Genomic DNA, 18324 nt, shown 5'->3' on the forward strand with positions numbered 1-18324 from the left:
GTGACAGTGTACTAGGGGTGGATATATAAAGGAGGGGTGTGACGGTGTAGTAGGGGGTGGATATATAAAGGAGGGGTGTGACGATGTAGTAGTAGGGGGTGGATATATACAGGAGGCATGTGACAGTGTAGTAGGGGGTGGATATATACAGGAAGGGTGTGACGGTGGAGTAGGGGGTGGATATATACAGGAGGGGTGTGACGGTATAGTAGGGGGTGGATATATACAGGAGGGGTGAGACGGTGTAGTAGGGGGTGGATATATACAGGAGGGGTGTGACGGTATAGTAGGGGGTGGATATATACAGGAGGGGTGTGACGGTGGAGTAGGGGGTGGATATATACAGGAGGGGTGTGACGGTATAGTAGGGGGTGGATATATACAGGAGGGGTGAGACGGTGTAGTAGGGGGTGGATATATACAGGATGGGTGTGACGGTGTAGTAGGGGGTGGATATATACAGGAGGGGTGTGAAGGTGTAGTAGTAGGGGGTGGCTATATACAGGGAGGGATGTGACAGTGTACTAGGGGTGGATATATAAAGGAGGGGTGTGACGGTGTAGTAGGGGGTGGATATATAAAGGAGGGGTGTGACGATGTAGTAGTAGGGGGTGGATATATACAGGAGGAGTGTAACGGTGTAGTAGTGGGTGGATATATACAGGAGGCATGTGACGGTGTAGTAGGGGATGGATACATACAGGAGGGGTGTAACGGTGTAGTAGGGGGTGGATATATACAGGAGGGGTGTGACGGTGTAGTAGGGGGTGGATATATACAGGAGGGGTGTGATGGTGTAGTAGGGGGGTGGATATATACAGGAGGTGTGTGACGGTGTAGTAGGGGGGTGGATATATACAGGAGGGGTGTGATGGTGTAGTAGGGGGGTGGATATATACAGGAGGGGTGTGATGGTGTAGTAGGGGGGTGGATATATACAGGAGGGGTGTGATGGTGTAGTAGGGGGTGGATATATACAGGAGGGGTGTGACGGTGTAGTAGGGGGTGGATATATACAGGAGGGGTGTGACGGTGTAGTAGAGGGTGGATATATACAGGAGGGGTGTGACGGTGTAGTAGGGGGTGGATATATACAGGAGGGGTGTGACGGTGGATATATACAGGAGGGGTGTGACGGTGGAGTAGGGGGTGGATATATACAGGAGGGGTGTGACGGTATAGTAGGGGGTGGATATATACAGGAGGGGTGAGACGGTGTAGTAGGGGGTGGATATATACAGGAGGGGTGTGACGGTGTAATTGGGGGTGGATATATACAGGATGGGTGTGACGGTGTAGTAGGGGGTGGATATATACAGGAGGGGTGTGACGGTGTAGTAGTAGGGGGTGGCTATATACAGGGAGGGATGTGACAGTGTACTAGGGGTGGATATATAAAGGAGGGGTGTGACGGTGTAGTAGGGGGTGGATATATAAAGGAGGGGTGTGACGATGTAGTAGTAGGGGGTGGATATACATCGGAGAGGTGTGGTTGTGTGGTGCAGAGTGTTTAAATACAGGAGGGGTGCGACAGTATAGTGCGGGGGGTGTCTGAGTGTTTAGCACAGTGTCCAGTTACCCCCTGTGGCGACTCGCTGTAATATACGGTGTACCACCAGAGGAGTACGGGGAAATGTTAGTGACAAGGAGAGGCCACACTAGAAGAGCCGACAGAGGAGCTGATTTACCAGTAACAGGGCCTGTTCCTGCAGAAGCTGCTGCTGGAGGATTTCTAACTGTCTCTGTTCTTCCTCTAACTTCTGTCTGATATATTCCTAGAGAAGGAGAGATGCAGAGAGAGCCAAGAGACAGCTGGGAGAGATCCAGAGGGAGCACGGCCGGATTACATGCAGAGTGCCCAGGAGCACAGACACCGAGACCACAGGGTGACGAGACCACGGGGTGACGAGACCACGGGACGATGGAGACAGGACAAAAAGGTGGGGTCATACACGAGGCCGCGCGGGGGCCCTCCCAGGCATACACGAGGCCGCGCGGGGGCCCTCCCAGGCATACACGAGGCCGCGCGGGGGCCCTCCCAGGCATACACGAGGCCGCGCGGGGGCCCTCCCAGGCATACACGAGGCCGCGCGGGGGCCCTCCCAGGCATACACGAGGCCACGCGGGGGCCCTCTCAGGCATACACTAGGCCACGCGGGGGCCCTCTCAGGCATACACGAGGCCGCATGGGGGCCCTCCCAGGCATACACGAGGCCGCGCGGGAGCCCTCCCAGGCATACACGAGGCCACGCGGGGGCCCTCCCAGGCATACACGAGGCCGCGCGGGAGCCCTCCCAGGCATACACGAGGCCACGCGGGGGCCCTCCCAGGCATACACGAGGCCGCGCGGGGGCCCTCCCAGGCATACACGAGGCCGCGCGGGGGCCCTCCCAGGCATACACGAGGCCACGCGGGGGCCCTCTCAGGCATACACGAGGCCACGCGGGGGCCCTCTCAGGCATACACGAGGCCGCATGGGGGCCCTCCCAGGCATACACGAGGCCGCGCGGGAGCCCTCCCAGGCATACACGAGGCCACGCGGGGGCCCTCTCAGGCATACACGAGGCCGCATGGGGGCCCTCCCAGGCATACACAAGGTCGCACGGGGGCCCTCATGTGCTCTCTGTGTTATACATGAACTTGCATTACCCGCGCTGCAGTGACATCTCATGAGATGCATGTGCTCCTCCAAGCTGCAGCTATTTCCTCTGCCATACATCTAACCTTACCATGCAGCCATACCCTGCATCATACCTATACCTCGTGCTGCAGCGATACCCTGCATCATACCTTTACCTCGTGCTGCAGCCATACCCCGCATCATACCTATACCCCGTGCTGCAGCCATACCCTGCATCATACCTATACCCCGTGCTGCAGCAACACCCTGCATCATACCTATACCCCGTGCTGCAGCCATTCCCCGCATCATACCTATACCCCGTGCTGCAGCCATACCCTGCATCATACCTATACACCATGCTGCAGCCATACTCTGTGTGATGAAATATGTGTGTATATATATATCTATATGTGTGTAGTGACATATGTCTAGGGTTATATGTGTGACTAGTGATAATGTAACATCTGTCCAGATGGCAAGTCGCACCTAGGTGTTAATAGGTACTTCCTTGGGACTAGTAGAAATTGTGTCTCCATATCTCACCAGGAGGTCTAGCTAGGACCAAGAAGAAAGGTAACATTTGGCACGTACTAGGTCTTGGAGGGGAGATGTTAATTGCGGCCTGAGGGTATCTATTCCTGAGAACCTTTTCACAAGTGTCTCAAGAGGAAAATATTATATTCATTAGTAGTGCAGCCGTGGCCAATCAGAAAGCCAGCAATTATGATATTAACCTGAGGGGCCGGTCTAGAAACCTGACCTCCAGACCAAAGTTATAAATTTAGGTTGCAGACAGAGAATTGTGTTCAAATGATGGGGGCAGCCTGAGAAGCTGGTGTGATCCAATCTACATTCGTCCTACCCTCAGGGAGCAGAAGCAACTACCAGTTAGATAATTTCGGTAAGTTCTCCTCTTTATTTTATACTGTTTTGCATAAGTTGTATTTCTTTTTATTATCATATGTTTATACCTTTTTCTTATTGTAAGCATTGAACCTTTTGTTATTAAAGTATAAAACTTTAACAAGTTAAACCTTGAATGTTCTAAAAGAATCCATAGCCTAAGGTGTGTGAGCCTTATGAGTGATAGACATTATTAGTATTACAGGTCCTTCTCAAAAAATTAGCATATAGTGTTAAATTTCATTATTTACCATAATGTAATGATTACAATTAAACTTTCATATATTATAGATTCATTATCCACCAACTGAAATTTGTCAGGTCTTTTATTGTTTTAATACTGATGATTTTGGCATACAACTCCTGATAACCCAAAAAACCTGTCTCAATAAATTAGCATATTTCACCCATCCAATCAAATAAAAGTGTTTTTTAATAACAAACAAAAAAACCAACAAATAATAATGTTCAGTTATGCACTCAATACTTGGTCGGGAATCCTTTGGCAGAAATGACTGCTTCAATGCGGCGTGGCATGGAGGCAATCAGCCTGTGACACTGCTGAGATGTTATGGAGGCCCAGGATGCTTCAATAGCGGCCTTAAGCTCATCCAGAGTGTTGGGTCTTGCATCTCTCAACTTTCTCTTCACAATATCCCACAGATTCTCTATGGGGTTCAGGTCAGGAGAGTTGGCAGGCCAATTGAGCACAGTAATACCATGGTCAGTAAACCATTTACCAGTGGTTTTGGCACTGTGAGCAGGTGCCAGGTCGTGCTGAAAAATGAAATCTTCATCTCCATAAAGCATTTCAGCCGATGGAAGCATGAAGTGCTCCAAAATCTCCTGATAGCTAGCTGCATTGACCCTGCCCTTGATGAAACACAGTGGACCAACACCAGCAGCTGACATGGCACCCCACACCATCACTGACTGTGGGTACTTGACACTGGACTTCAGGCATTTTGGCATTTCCTTCTCCCCAGTCTTCCTCCAGACTCTGGCACCTTGATTTCCGAATGACATGCAAAATTTGCTTTCATCAGAAAAAAGTACTTGGGACCACTTAGCAACAGTCCAGTGCTGCTTCTCTGTAGCCCAGGTCAGGCGCCTCTGCCGCTGTTTATGGTTCAAAAGTGGCTTTACCTGGGGAATGCGGCACCTGTAGCCCATTTCCTGCACACGCCTGTGCACGGTGGCTCTGGATGTTTCCACACCAGACTCAGTCCACTGCTTCCTCAGGTTCCCCAAGGTCTGGAATCGGTTCTTCTCCACAATCTTCCTCAGGGTCCGGTCTCCTCTTCTCGTTGTACAGCGTTTTCTGCCACATTGTTTCCTTCCAACAGACTTACCATTGAGGTGCCTTGATACAGCACTCTGGGAACAACCTATTTGTTGAGAAATTTCTTTCTGGGTCTTACCCTCTTGCTTGAGGGTGTCAATGATGGCCTTCTTGACATCTGTCAGGTCGCTAGTCTTACCCATGATGGGGGTTTTGAGTAATGAACCAGGCAGGGAGTTTATAAAAGCCTCAGGTATCTTTTGCATGTGTTTAGAGTTAATTAGTTGATTCAGAAGATTAGGGTAATAGGTCGTTTAGAGAACCTTTTCTTGATATGCTAATTTATTGAGACAGGTTTTTTGGGTTATCAGGAGTTGTATGCCAAAATCATCAGTATTAAAACAATAAAAGACCTGACAAATTTCAGTTGGTGGATAATGAATCTATAATATATGAAAGTTTAATTGTAATCATTACATTATGGTAAATAATGAAATTTAACACTATATGCTAATTTTTTGAGAAGGACCTGTATTAGTTCCGGGACTCATCGCCCGTGTATTTGTTGAGCGGGGGCGGTGTGTATGAGCGGGTGTGTGGCCTGGGTCGGTGTGTGATTTATGCTCCATTACAGCATAGTACAGAGGTTGAATGCTGGACTGAGAGTGGGGAGATAGATACGTCGATGCTTCTCCTGCAACAAAGTGGGACATGTTAGCGCTGTCTGCCCTGATAGGGAGAAATGCCCAACTACCACCACAAAGCCGACTGTGCCCCCACCGTCTGTCCTCTTTGTAGCCGGCTCGGATGCGAGGGCAAATGAGAACTGTCAATCTGTCACTGTTGGCAATAAAGTCACCATTGGTCTCAGAGACACTGGGGCAGAGGTGACCCTGGTGTGCCCAGCCATGATAACCCCTGCCGATATCATACCAGGAAAGACTATGTCTATAACCGGGATTGGAGGGGTCAGCCCTGCCATGCCCATGGCCCGTGTGTACCTGGCCTGGGGAGCAGGGAAAGGACTGAGAGAAGTGGGAGTATCAGAGGCTATTCCCACCAATGTGTTGCTAGGCACGGACCTGGGGAGGATGGTGAACCGCTATGTTTCTCCCTTGCAAGTAAATGATGCAGAGAAGGTGGAAGAAAGAGACCCACCTGCGATCACGTGCAAGGAGGGAAAATGTCCCAATGCACAGCACTGTAATTATGTGGCAGCTGTGACCCGGAGTCAGGCTGCGGCTCAGACTCAGGCCCAGAGATTAGAGGATGAGTCTCAGACAGAACTGGCAGGACAGGAGGCCCATACTGTGGTCCCGGAGCCTCTATACATGGCAGACCCACCAAGGTCCCTGATAACAGACACTGAAAACTCAGCTTCAGACCAGGGCCTGGCAGTCACACTAGGCCAGGGCCTGCAGGCTGACAGTCAGAGCTTCCAGGAGGCCCTGCAGACCGATGTCAGTCTGGAGGAGGTCAGATGTCTTGCAGACCAACCCCCTGCTGCTTCTGGCAAAGAGAGAGTATACTGGGACCAGGGAAGACTGTATACAGAGACTATCCCCACGGATACTACAGAATCTTGGGACTATAAACGGAGGCTGATCGTCCCTTATCCATTTAGGGAACAATTATTGAGGATTGCCCATGAAATTCCTTTGGCCGGACACCTTGGAATACAAAAGACTAAAGCTCGCCTGACACATAACTTCTATTGGCCCAAGATGGGGACAGATATTGCCAATTACTGCCGATTGTGCGTAGTTTGTCAGAGAGTTGGGAAGTCCGGGAAAATACAGAGAGCTCCATTGATACCACTGCCTGTGATCGATGAACCTTTCCAGCAAGTGGCTGTGGATATCATAGGGCCACTTGCAATCCCTAGCAGCTCTGGCAAAAAGTACATCCTCACAGTGGTGGACTATGCTACACGATACCCGGAAGCTGTGGCACTATCCTCCATCCGAGCAGACAAAGTGGCGGATGCTTTACTGACTGTGTTCTCTCGAGTGGGTTTCCCCAGGGAAATGTTGACCGATCAAGGAACCCAGTTCATGTCTGATCTGATGGAAAGCCTCTGTGAAAGAATACAAGTACAGCAATTTGTGGCCAGCGCCTATCATCCCCAAACCAATGGACTCTGTGAGCGTTTTAACGGAACATTAAAGCAAATGCTCAAAATGCTGGTGGAGACTGAAGGGAGAGACTGGGAGCAGTACCTCCATTGTTTGCGTACAGAGAGGTACCCCAGGCGTCTACTGGATTCTCCCCCTTTGAACTGGTTTATGGGAGGAGGGTCAGGGGGCCACTTGATTTGATTAAGGACTGTTGGGAGGACGACCCCAGAACTACTGGAGTCTCAGTAGTTGAAAATGTACTGCGGCTCAGAGAGAGAATGCAAAAACTGAGCAACCTGGCCCATGAGGACGTGACCCAGGCCCAAATCAACCAGAAGGTCTGGTACGACCGTAATGCCAGACTGAGGGCCTACGAGGAAGGGCAGAAGGTTTGGGTGTTGGTCCCTAGGTTACAGAATAAATTGCAGGCCTCATGGGAGGGACCATATACTTTACATAAGCGGCTGAATGCCTTATACCTTTTTCTTATTGTAAGCATTGAACTTTTTATTATTAAAGCATAAAACTTTAAAAAGTTGAACCTTGAATGTTCTAAAAGAATCCATAGCCTAAAGGTGTGTGAGCCTTATGAGTGATAGACATATTTTTATTAGTATTATTATTAGTTCCAGGACTCATTGCCTGTGTATTCGATGAGTGGTGGCAGCCACACCCTGCATCATACCTATACCCCGTACTGCAGCCATACCCTGCATCGTACCTATACCCCGTCCTGCAGCCATACCCTGCATCATACCTATACCCCGTACTGCAGCCATACCCTGCATCATACCTATACCCCGTGCTGCAGCCATACCCTGCATCGTACCTATACCCCGTGCTGCAGCCATAAACCGCATCATACCTATACCCCGTACTGCAGCCATACCCTGCATCATACCTATACCCCGTACTGCAGCCATACCCTGCATCGTACCTATACCCCGTGCTGCAGCCATACCCTGCATCGTACCTATACCCTGTGCTGCAGCCATACCCTGCATCATACCTATACCCGTACTGCAGCCATACCCTGCATCATACCTATACCCCGTGCTGCAGCCATACCCTGCATCGTACCTATACCCCGTGCGGCAGCCATACCCTGCATCATACCTATACCCCGTGCTGCAGCCACACCCTGCATCATACCTATACCCCGTGCTGCAGCCACACCCTGCATCATACCTATACCCCGTACTGCAGCCATACCCTGCATCATACCTATACCCCGTACTGCAGCCATACCCTGCATCATACCTATACCCCATACTGCAGCCATACCCTGCATCACACCTATACCCCGTGCTGCAGCCATACCCTGCATCATACCTATACCCCGTACTGCAGCCATACCCCGCATCATACCTATACCCCGTGCTGCAGCCATACCCCGCATCATACCTATACCCCGTGCTGCAGCCATACCCTGCATCATACCTATACCCCGTGCTGCAGCCATACCCTGCATCATACCTATACCCCGTGCTGCAGCCATACCCTGCATCATACCTATACCCCGTACTGCAGCCATACCCCGCATCATACCTATACCCCGTGCTGCAGCCATACCCCGCATCATACCTATACCCCGTGCTGCAGCCATACCCTGCATCATACCTATACCCCGTACTGCAGCCATACCCTGCATCATACCTATACCCCGTACTGCAGCCATACCCGCATCATACCTATACCCCGTACTGCAGCCATACCCCGCATCATACCTATACCCCGTACTGCAGCCATACCCCGCATCATACCTATACCCCGTGCTGCAGCCATACCCCGCATCATACCTATACCCCGTACTGCAGCCATACCCCGCATCATACCTATACCCCGTGCTGCAGCCATACCCTGCATCATACCTATACCCCGTGCTGCAGCCATACCCTGCATCATACCTATACCCGGTGCTGCAGCCATACCCTGCATCGTACCTATACCCCGTGCTGCAGCCATACCCTGCATCGTACCTATACCCCGTGCTGCAGCCATACCCTGCATCATACCTATACCCGGTGCTGCAGCCATACCCTGCATCATACCTATACCCCGTGCTGCAGCCATACCCTGCATCGTACCTATACCCCGTGCTGCAGCCATTCCCTGCATCGTACCTATACCCCGTACTGCAGCCATACCCTGCATCATACCTATACCCCGTGCTGCAGCCATACCCTGCATCATACCTATACCCCGTACTGCAGCCATACCCTGCATCATACCTATACCCCGTACTGCAGCCATACCCTGCATCATACCTATACCCCGTACTGCAGCCATACCCTGCATCATACCTATACCCCGTGCTGCAGCCATACCCTGCATCATACCTATACCCCGTGCTGCAGCCATACCCTGTGCAATGTACATGTCCCATCATGCATTGCCCCGCACACGGACTCTCCTCTACATCCATATCCGCCTTGCAGCAATACCTTACGTGATACTTGTGTGTCAGAGAAGTAGGCTTGATCGTGCCAGTGAAAGACTAACCTGCTCCCGCTCGGCCATCCTCCTCTCCTCCTCCCGCCGTATGTCGTCTCGCCTCCGCTGCTGCTCCTTCTCATGAAGTTTTCGTTGCTCTCGCTCACGGCGCTGTTGCTGCAATAATAAAGGGCGACACAGAAGTGTAATAACATACATAATAAGATGAGGGTTTCCGGCCTCCAGCTGCTTGGGCATAATGGGGGTAGTAGTGGTTACAGCCAGCACCCGTCGTGCAGCCCCTACCTCCTCCACGCGCCGGCGCTCTTCCTTCTGCTCCTCGATGCGTCGCTGGCGCTCGTGCAGCAGCTGCTTGATGTGCGCCTCCGAGTCGCGGTGCTGCGGTCCCATCTGCTGCTGCTTCAGGGCCTCGGAGTTACTCTTGTTCTCCTGCTGCAGCCTCAGGAACTCGCGCCTCAGCGTGGACTCCCCCGGCACGTTCATGATGGAGCTGGCGACACAAGACGTGGGATTACCGGGCCGGTAATATCATGGTCCAGCCACAAGCTGAGAGGTGCAGTCCTCACCTGGGCTCCCCTTCCTCCACATGATTCTCCTCCTCATCCTCGCTGCCGCTGTACTCATATTCTGTCTCATCTGTATGTGAAGAGCAGAGTGCACATTATTTCATTAAGGACTCTCCACTAAAGAGGTTCTGCAGCAGCAGGGTTGGAGCGTTCTTGTAATTCTCTGTGGCCACAGCACTTCTCATAGTGTTCACTAGGGGGCGCAGTGCATCCATGGACAGAGCGGCCTCTGGCACGGATTTACCTTTCTCTACGCGTTTCTTCCGGGAGCGATCGATGTGATCTTTGAGCTGGATCCTGACCTGCCTCTCTGTGGGCTGGTCCCTGATAAAGGGGTACTTCAGCAGCTGCTCCGTGGGCGGCCGGCTCATGTAGTTTTTGATCAGACACGTGTCAATAAAGTCGATGAACTTTTTGGACCTATAAAAAAAACAAAAAACCTCTTAAAGCCTTTAGTGTAAGAGCCTGGGGTAACATTCCCTACGTGGCGGCATTACTCGACTGAGCCAGGGTAACATTCCCCATGTGGTGGCATTACTCGGCTGAGCCGGGGTAACATTCCCCACGTGGTGGCATTACTCGAATGAGCCAGGGGTAACATTCCCCACGTGGTGGCATTACTCGGCTGAGCCGGGGTAACATTCCCCATGTGGTGGCATTACTCGACTGAGCCAGGGGTAACATTCCCCACGTGGTGGCATTACTCGGCTGAGCCGGGGTAACATTCCCCATGTGGTGGCATTACTCGACTGAGCCGGGGGTAAAATTCCCCACGTGGCGGCATTACTCGGCTGAGCCGGGGTAACATTCCCCTGTGGCGGCATTACTTGGCTGAGCCGAGGTAACATTCCCCACGTGGCGGCTGAGCCGTGGTTTTTGGCCACTTACCATTTCTTGGACTTCAGCTTTGGGGGAGGATTCCTGGGGATGAGGAATAACGCTCTCATCGGGTGCATGTCACACAGCGCTGGAGGGGAGAGAACAGGAGAAATGTACAGATATAACCAGGTAATGGGAGCAGGAGGCGCTACAGGTGGCGGGAGCAGGAGGTGCTACAGGTACAGGCGGCAGGAGGCACTAAAGGCAGCGGGAGCAAGAGGCGCTACAGGCGGCGGGAGCAGGAGGTGCTACAGGTGCAGGTGGCAGGAGCAGGAGGCACTAAAGGCGGCGGGAGCAGGAGGCGCTACAGGTGACCGGAGCAAGAGGCGCTACAGGTACAGGCGGCAGGAGCAGGAGGCGCTACAGGCGGCAGGAGCAGGAGGCGCTACAGGTGACCGGAGCAAGAGGCGCTACAGGTACAGGCGGCAGGAGCAGGAGGCGCTACAGGCGGCAGGAGCAGGAGGCGCTACAGGTGGCAGGAGCAGGAGGCGCTACAGGCGGCGGGAGCAGGAGGCGCTACAGGCGGCAGGAGCAGGAGGCGCTACAGGCGGCGGGAGCAGGAGGCGCTACAGGCGGCGGGAGCAGGAGGTGCTACAGGTGACCCGAGCAGGAGGCGCTACAGGCGGAGGGAGCAGGAGGTGCTACAGGTACAGGCGGCAGGAGCAGGAGGTACTACAGGCGGCGGGAGCAGGAGGCACCACAGGCGGCGGGAGCAGGAGGTGCTACAGGTGACCGGAGCAGGAGGCGCTACAGGTACAGGCGGCAGGAGCAGGGGGCACTACAGGCGGCGGGAGCAGGACGCCCTACAGGTGGCGGGAGCAGGAGGCGCTACAGGTGACCGGAGCAGGAGGTGCTACAGGTGGCGGGAGCAGGAGGCGCTACAGGTATAGGCGGCAGGAGCTGGAGGAACTAAAGGCGACAGGAGCAGAAGGCGCTACAGGTGGGAGCAGGAGGTGCTACAGGTGACTGGAGCAGGAGGTGCAACAGGTGACCGGAGCAGGAGGTGCTACAGGTACAGGCAGCAAGAGCAGGAGGCACTACAGGCGGCGGGAGCAGGAGGCGCTACAGGTGACCGGAGCAGGAGGTGCTACAGATGACCGAAGCAGGAGGCGCTACAGGTACAGGCGGCAGGAGAAGGAGTCACTACAGGCGGCTGGAGCAGGAGGCGCTACAGGCGGCGGGAGCAGGAGGCGCTACAGGCGGCAGGAGCAGGAGGCGCTACAGGCGGCGGGAGCAGGAGGTGCTACAGGTGACCGGAGCAGGAGGCGCTACAGGCGGGAGCAGGAGGCGCTACAGGTGGCGGGAGCAAGAGGCGCTACTGGCGGCGGGAGCAGGAGGTGCTACAGGCGGCAGGAGGCACTAAAGGCGGCGGGAGCAGGAGGCGCTACAGGCGGCGGGAGCAGGAGGTGGTACAGGTGACCAGAGCAAGAGGCGCTACAGGTACAGGCGGCAGGAGCAGGAGGCGCTACAGGCGGCAGGAGCAGGAGGCGCTACAGGCGGTGCTACAGGCGGCGGGAGCAGGAGGCTCTACAGGCGGCGGGAGCAGGAGGTGTTACAGACAAGAGCAGGAGGCGCTACAGGTGGTGGGAGCAGGAGGCGCTACAGGCGGCGGGAGCAAGAGGTGCTACAGGTGACCGGAGCAGGAGGCGTTACAGGTACAGGCGGCAGGAGCAGGAGGCACTACAGGCGGCGGGAGCAGGAGGCGCCACAGGCGGCGGGAGCAGGAGGTGCTACAGGTGACTCGAGCAGGAGGCGCTACAGGTACAGGCGGCAGGAGCAGGAGGCACTACAGGCGGCGGGAGCAGGACGCGCTACAGGTGGCAGGAGCAGGAGGCGCTACAGGCGGCGGGAGCAGGAGGCACTACAGGTACAGGCGGCAGGAGCTGGAGGCACTAAAGGCGACGGGAGCAGGAGGCGCTACAGGTGACTGGAGCAGGAGGTGCAACAGGTGACCAGAGCAGGAGACGCTACAGGTACAGGCAGCAGGAGCAGGAGGCACTACAGGCGGCGGGAGCAGGAGGCGCTACAGGTGACCGGAGCAGGAGGTGCTACAGATGACTGAAGTAGGAGGCGCTACAGGTACAGGCGGCAGGAGAAGGAGTCACTACAGGTGACGGGAGGAGGAGGCGCTACAGGCGGCGGGAGCAGGAGGTGCTACAGGCGGCGGGAGCAGGAGGTGCTACAGGCGGCGGGAGCAGGAGGCGCTACAGGTATAGGCGGCAGGAGCTGGAGGCACTAAAGGCGACGGGAGCAGGAGGCGCTACAGGCGGCGGGAGCAGGAGGTGCTACAGGTGACCGGAGCAGGAGGTGCTACAGGTGACCGGAGCAGGAGGCGCTACAAGTACAGGTGGCGGAAGCAGGAGGCGCTACAGGTGACCGGAGCAGGAGGCGCTACAGGTACAGGTGGCAGGAGGAGGAGTCACTACAGGCGGAGGGAGCAGGAGGAGCTACAGGTGGAGGGAGCAGGAGGCGCTACAGGCGGCGGGAGCAGGAGGCGCTACAGGTGACCGGAGCAGGAGGTGCTGGTGCTACAGGTGACCGGAGCAGGAGGCGCTACAGATACAGGTGGCAGGAGTAGGAGGCACTACAGGCGGTGGGAGCAGGAGGCGCTACAGGCGGCGGGAGCAGGAGGAGCTACAGGCGGTGGGAGCAGAAGCCACTACAGGGGGAGGGAGCAGGAGGCACTACAGGCGGCCGAAGCAGGAGGTGCTGGTGCTACAGGTGACCGGAGCAGGAGGCGCTACAGGTACAGGCGGCAGGAGCAGGAAGCGATACAGGGGGTGGGAGCAGGAGGCGCTACAGGCGGCGGGAGCAGGAGGCGCTACAGGCGGCGGGAGCAGGAGGCGCTACAGGTGGTGGGAGCAGAAAGCGCTACAGGCGGCGGGAGCAGAAGGTGCTACAGGTGAACGGAGCAGGAGGTGCTACAGGTGACCGGAGCAGGAGGCGCTACAGGCAGCAAGAGCAGAAAGCACGCAGGCGGCAGGAGTAGGAGGCGCTACAGGTGGCGGGAGCAGGAGGTGCTACAGGCGGCAGGAGCAGGAGGTGCTACAGGTGGCTGGAGAAGGAGGTGCTGGTGCTACAGGTGACCGGAGCAGGAGGCGCTACAGGCGGCGGGAGCAGAAGGCGCTACAGGTGGCGGGAGCAGAAGGCGCTACAGGTGGCGGGAGCAGAAGGCGCTACAGGTGGCGGAAGCAGGTGCTACAGGTGACCGCAGCAGCAGGCGTTACAGGCGGTGGGAGCAGGAGGCGATACAGGTACAAGCGGCAGGAGGCGCTACAGGTGGCGGGAGCAGGAGGCGCTACTGGCGGCGGGAGGAGTTGCTACAGGCGGCGGGAGCAGGAGGCGCTACAGGTGGCGGGAGCAGGAGGCACTACAGGCGGCGAGAGCAGGAGGCGCTACAGGTGGCGGGAGCAGGAGGCGCTACAGGCTGCGGGAGCAGGAGTTGCTACAGGCGGCGGGAGCAGGAGGCGCTACAGACGGCGGGAGCAGGAGGTGCTACAGGCGGCGGGAGCAGGAGGTGCTTCAGGCGCTGATGGCCGCCCGTCCCCACCAGAGGACGATGGTTGCCAGTCCACACTAGAAGCCGACGGCTGCTCGTCCCCACCATAGGCTGACGGACGCCCGTCCCCACCAGAGGCCTCATGAACGGACATCCAGCTGACACCAGAAGCAGCTTATACCAACAACCAGCAGTCATCCCCAGGGATTGGTGTTCTAACAACCAACCATTCCCACCACAGGCCACGTGTATGGAGTACCAGTCGACACCAGAAGCCGTGTATACCATCATCCTCAGAGGTGGGCACACAGCAGCATACACAAGGTATGCCCACTGTGGGGCCATTTGTTGGGGGGGAGCTCACCAGTGGCCCAGGTTGGGTATAATGGACACCGGTCAGACTGTCGTGTACCGCGCTCCCCTTCCACACATAGGACAGAGGAATCAGTGGCAGTTTTTGTCCTCCCCATCGTTGACTCCAGGCACAGACACCACTGTATTCCACCAGTGTGGAGGCGTCTGGCGAATGGACATGGCTGACCCAGCAACAGCAGCCCATTATACATATATCTATATCATTTTTTTCGGATTATAAGACGCACTTTTTTTTAGAAAAAAACTATTGCTACAAAGTATTTGCGTTTTATAGTCCGGAGGCAATTTCCTGTGATTGAGGAGACACTGCATCCTTCCCAATAACAGAGAGCCGTCCCCTATCCTCCTGCCCCAGACTGATCTATATGGTCGAGGAAGGGCAGGAGAGGAAGCTGCCGGGGACCAAGCGGAGGCTGCACCAGCTGAGCAGGAGAAGAAGCTGCCGGTACCGAGCAGAGGCTGCACCAGCTGAGCAGGAGAGGAAGCTGCCTGGGACTGAGCGGAGGCTGCACCAGCTGAGCAGGTGAAGAAGCTGCCTGGACTGAGCAGAAGCTGCAAAAGCTGAGCAGGAGAGGAAGCTGCCTGGGACTGAGCCGAGGCTGCACCAGCTGAGCAGGTGAGGAAGCTGTCTGGGACCGAGGCTGCACCAGCTGAGCAGGAGAGGAAGCTGCCTGGGACTGAGTGGAGGCTGCACCAGCTGTGCAGGAGAGGAAGCTGCCTGGGACGGAGCAGAGGCTGCACCAGCTGAGCAGGAGAGGAAGCTGCCTGGGACTGAGTGGAGGCTGCACCAGCTGAGCAGCAGAGGAAGCTGCTGGGGACCAAGTGGAGGCTGCACTAGCTGAGCATGAGAGGAGGCTGCCTGAGACTGAGCAGAGGCTTCCCCAGCTGAGCAGCAGAGGAAGCTGCTGGAGACAGAGCGGAGGCTGCACCAGCTGAGCAGGAGAGAAAGTTGCCGGGGACAAGCAGAGGCTGCACCAGCTGAGCAGGAGAGGAAGCTGCTGGGGCCTGAGCAGAGGCTGCACCAGCTGAGCAGGAGAGGAAGCTGCCAGGGACTGAGCGGAGGCTGCACCAGCTGAGCAGGAGAGGAAGTTGCCGAAGGGGAGGCTGCACCAGCTGAGCAGGAGAGGAAGCTGCTGGGACCAAGTGGAGCCTGCACCAGCTGAGCAGGAGAGGAAGCTGCTGGGACCCAGCAGAGCCTGCATCAGCTGAGCAGGAGAGGAAGCTGCTGGGGACCAAGGGGAGGCTGCACCAGCTGAACAGGAGAGGAAGCTGCTGGGGACTGGGCCGAGGCTGAACTGTGACTCATCACATGACTTGAAAGGTCCTTGAGATAATCAGGTGGAAGGTCCTTCAGCAGTTCCACTTAGGTACCAATTAAAGTGACCCTTGTCAGCAGGATTGTGCACAGTAACCTACACACAGTGTCAGGTTGGCGCCGTTATACAGATTACAATAATACCTGGTGATGAAATCCATCTTGTGGTTCTTGTGTAATCTTTATTTTCAGTTTTCAGTTAATGATCTGCTCGTTCTCCGGGGGGTGGCCTGTGGGGGTCTTCATGTGGTGCTCTGATTAGCTATTCATAATGAAGACTGCTGACAGGTCACTAATCCCTCAGGGCCCTGCCCCCCTAGTTTACATAATATTATATATACATACTAAAAAAAAAAACCTTCTGCAGGCAGGCGGCGAAGGTGGAACCAGCATAATCGCATGTGTAATGTTTATTTAATTATTATGGTTGAGGTTATCCTGATAGATATAAAAAAAAATCCATGTGAAAATGGCACCCGACGCAGCAGCAATTGGTGAACCGATAGCTGCTACTGAGCGTGCGCCGGTGGCGCCATTTTGAAGGAGGATTTTTTTTTCTTCTCTAGCACGATAGCACTGCTGGTGCCTGTGCAGCAGCAGATATCAGATCACAGCTATATACACCGATAGCTGCTACTGCGCAGGCACGGCAGGTGCCATTTTCAAAAGGAGTTTTTCTTTTCTAATATCAGGAGAACCTCAACAATAATAATTATATCCACATTACACATGTGATTATGCTGCAGCGTAGGGGCCACGGCCGGCGCCTGCATGCAGAAGGTTTTTTATTTTGTGGTAAGTACATGTATTCATTATGTAAACTAGGGGGCAGGTCACTGAGGGATCAGTGACCAGTCAGAAGCCACACTGGTGAATACCTAATCAGAGCACCACATGAAGACCCCCACTAGCCGCCCAGGAGCACGAGCATATCAGTAACTCAGAACTGAAAATAAAGATTACACAACAACCACAAGACGGATTTCATCACCAGGTATCATTGTAATCAGTATAACGGCGCCGAGCTGACACTGTAGGTTACTGTGCACAATCCTACTGACAGGTTCCCTTTAAGAACTGCAAAATGCGATTAAGTATAGTGTGTGTGTCTATATGTGCATGTAGCAGAGCTGTGTGTCTGTCTATATGTGGATGTAGCAGAGCTGTGTGTCTGTCTATATGTGCATGTAGCAGAGCTGTGTGTGTCTATATGTGCATGTAGCACAGCTGTGTGTGTCTATATGTGCATGTAGCACAGCTGTGTGTGTCTATATGTGCATGTAGCAGAGCTGTGTGTGTCTATATGTGCATGTAGCAGAGCTGTGTGTGTCTATATGTGCATGTAGCAGAGCTGTGTGTGTCTATATGTGCATGTAGCAGAGCTGTGTGTGTCTATATGTGCATGTAGCAGAGCTGTGTGTGTCTATATGTGCATGTAGCAGAGCTGTGTGTGTCTATATGTGCATGTAGCAGAGCTGTGTGTGTGTCTATATGTGCATGTAGCAGAGCTGTGTGTGTCTATATGTGCATGTAGCAGGGCTGTGTGTCTGTCTATATGTACATGTAGCGCAGCTGTGTGTGTCTGTCTATATGTACATGTAGCAGAGCTGTGTATGTCTATATGTGCATGTAGCAGAGCTTTATGTCTGTCTATATGTGCATGTAGCAGAGCTGTGTGTCTGTCTATATGTGCATGTAGCAGAGCTGTGTGTGTCTATATGTGCATGAAGCAGAGCTGTATGTCTGTCTATATGTGCATGTAGCAGAGCTGTGTGTCTATATGTGCATGTAGCAGAGCTGTGTGTGTCTATATGTGCATTTAGCAGAGCTGTGTGTGTCTATATGTGCATGTAGCAGAGCTGTGTGTCTATATGTGGATGTAGCAGAGCTGTGTGTGTCTATATGTGCATGTAGCAGAGCTGTGTGTGTCTATATGTGCATGTAGCAGAGCTGTGTGTGTCTATATGTGCATGTAGCAGAGCTGTGTGTCTGTCTATATGTGCATGTAGCAGAGCTGTGTGCCTATATGTGCATGTAGCAGGGCTGTGTGTCTGTCTATATGTACATGTAGCGCAGCTGTGTGTGTCTGTCTATATGTACATGTAGCAGAGCTGTATGTCTATATGTGCATGTAGCAGAGCTGTATGTCTGTCTATATGTGCATGTAGCAGAGCTGTGTGTGTCTATATGTGCATGTAGCAGAGCTGTGTGTCTGTCTATATGTACATGTAGCAGTGCTGTGTGTCTATATGTGCATGTAGCAGACCTGTGTGTGGGTGTCTATGAGAGCATGTAGCAGAGCTGTGTGAGT

General features: G+C 54.3%; 1 protein-coding gene across 7 annotated transcripts in view; it reads right to left on the minus strand.

Moving 5' to 3' along the window:
* MINK1 (misshapen like kinase 1) overlaps nucleotides 1-18324 on the minus strand; it is a 112776-nt gene that overhangs the window by 20071 nt on the left and 74381 nt on the right. For 5 of the 7 annotated variants that reach the window (XM_069767451.1, XM_069767450.1, XM_069767449.1 and 2 more), the window contains 6 exons: nucleotides 10834-10912; nucleotides 10190-10365; nucleotides 9946-10015; nucleotides 9665-9869; nucleotides 9428-9535; nucleotides 1689-1775 (listed from right to left, as the gene is read on the minus strand). In XM_069767451.1, coding sequence (XP_069623552.1) covers nucleotides 1689-1775; nucleotides 9428-9535; nucleotides 9665-9869; nucleotides 9946-10015; nucleotides 10190-10365; nucleotides 10834-10912 — 725 coding nt within the window. The remainder of the gene's footprint in view (nucleotides 1-1688; nucleotides 1776-9427; nucleotides 9536-9664; nucleotides 9870-9945; nucleotides 10016-10189; nucleotides 10366-10833; nucleotides 10913-18324) is intronic. The other 2 variants (XM_069767455.1, XM_069767452.1) reach the window with 1 other exon arrangement.

Source organism: Ranitomeya imitator, chromosome 4, assembly GCF_032444005.1.
Source record: "Ranitomeya imitator isolate aRanImi1 chromosome 4, aRanImi1.pri, whole genome shotgun sequence".
Taxonomy (NCBI): domain Eukaryota; kingdom Metazoa; phylum Chordata; class Amphibia; order Anura; family Dendrobatidae; genus Ranitomeya; species Ranitomeya imitator.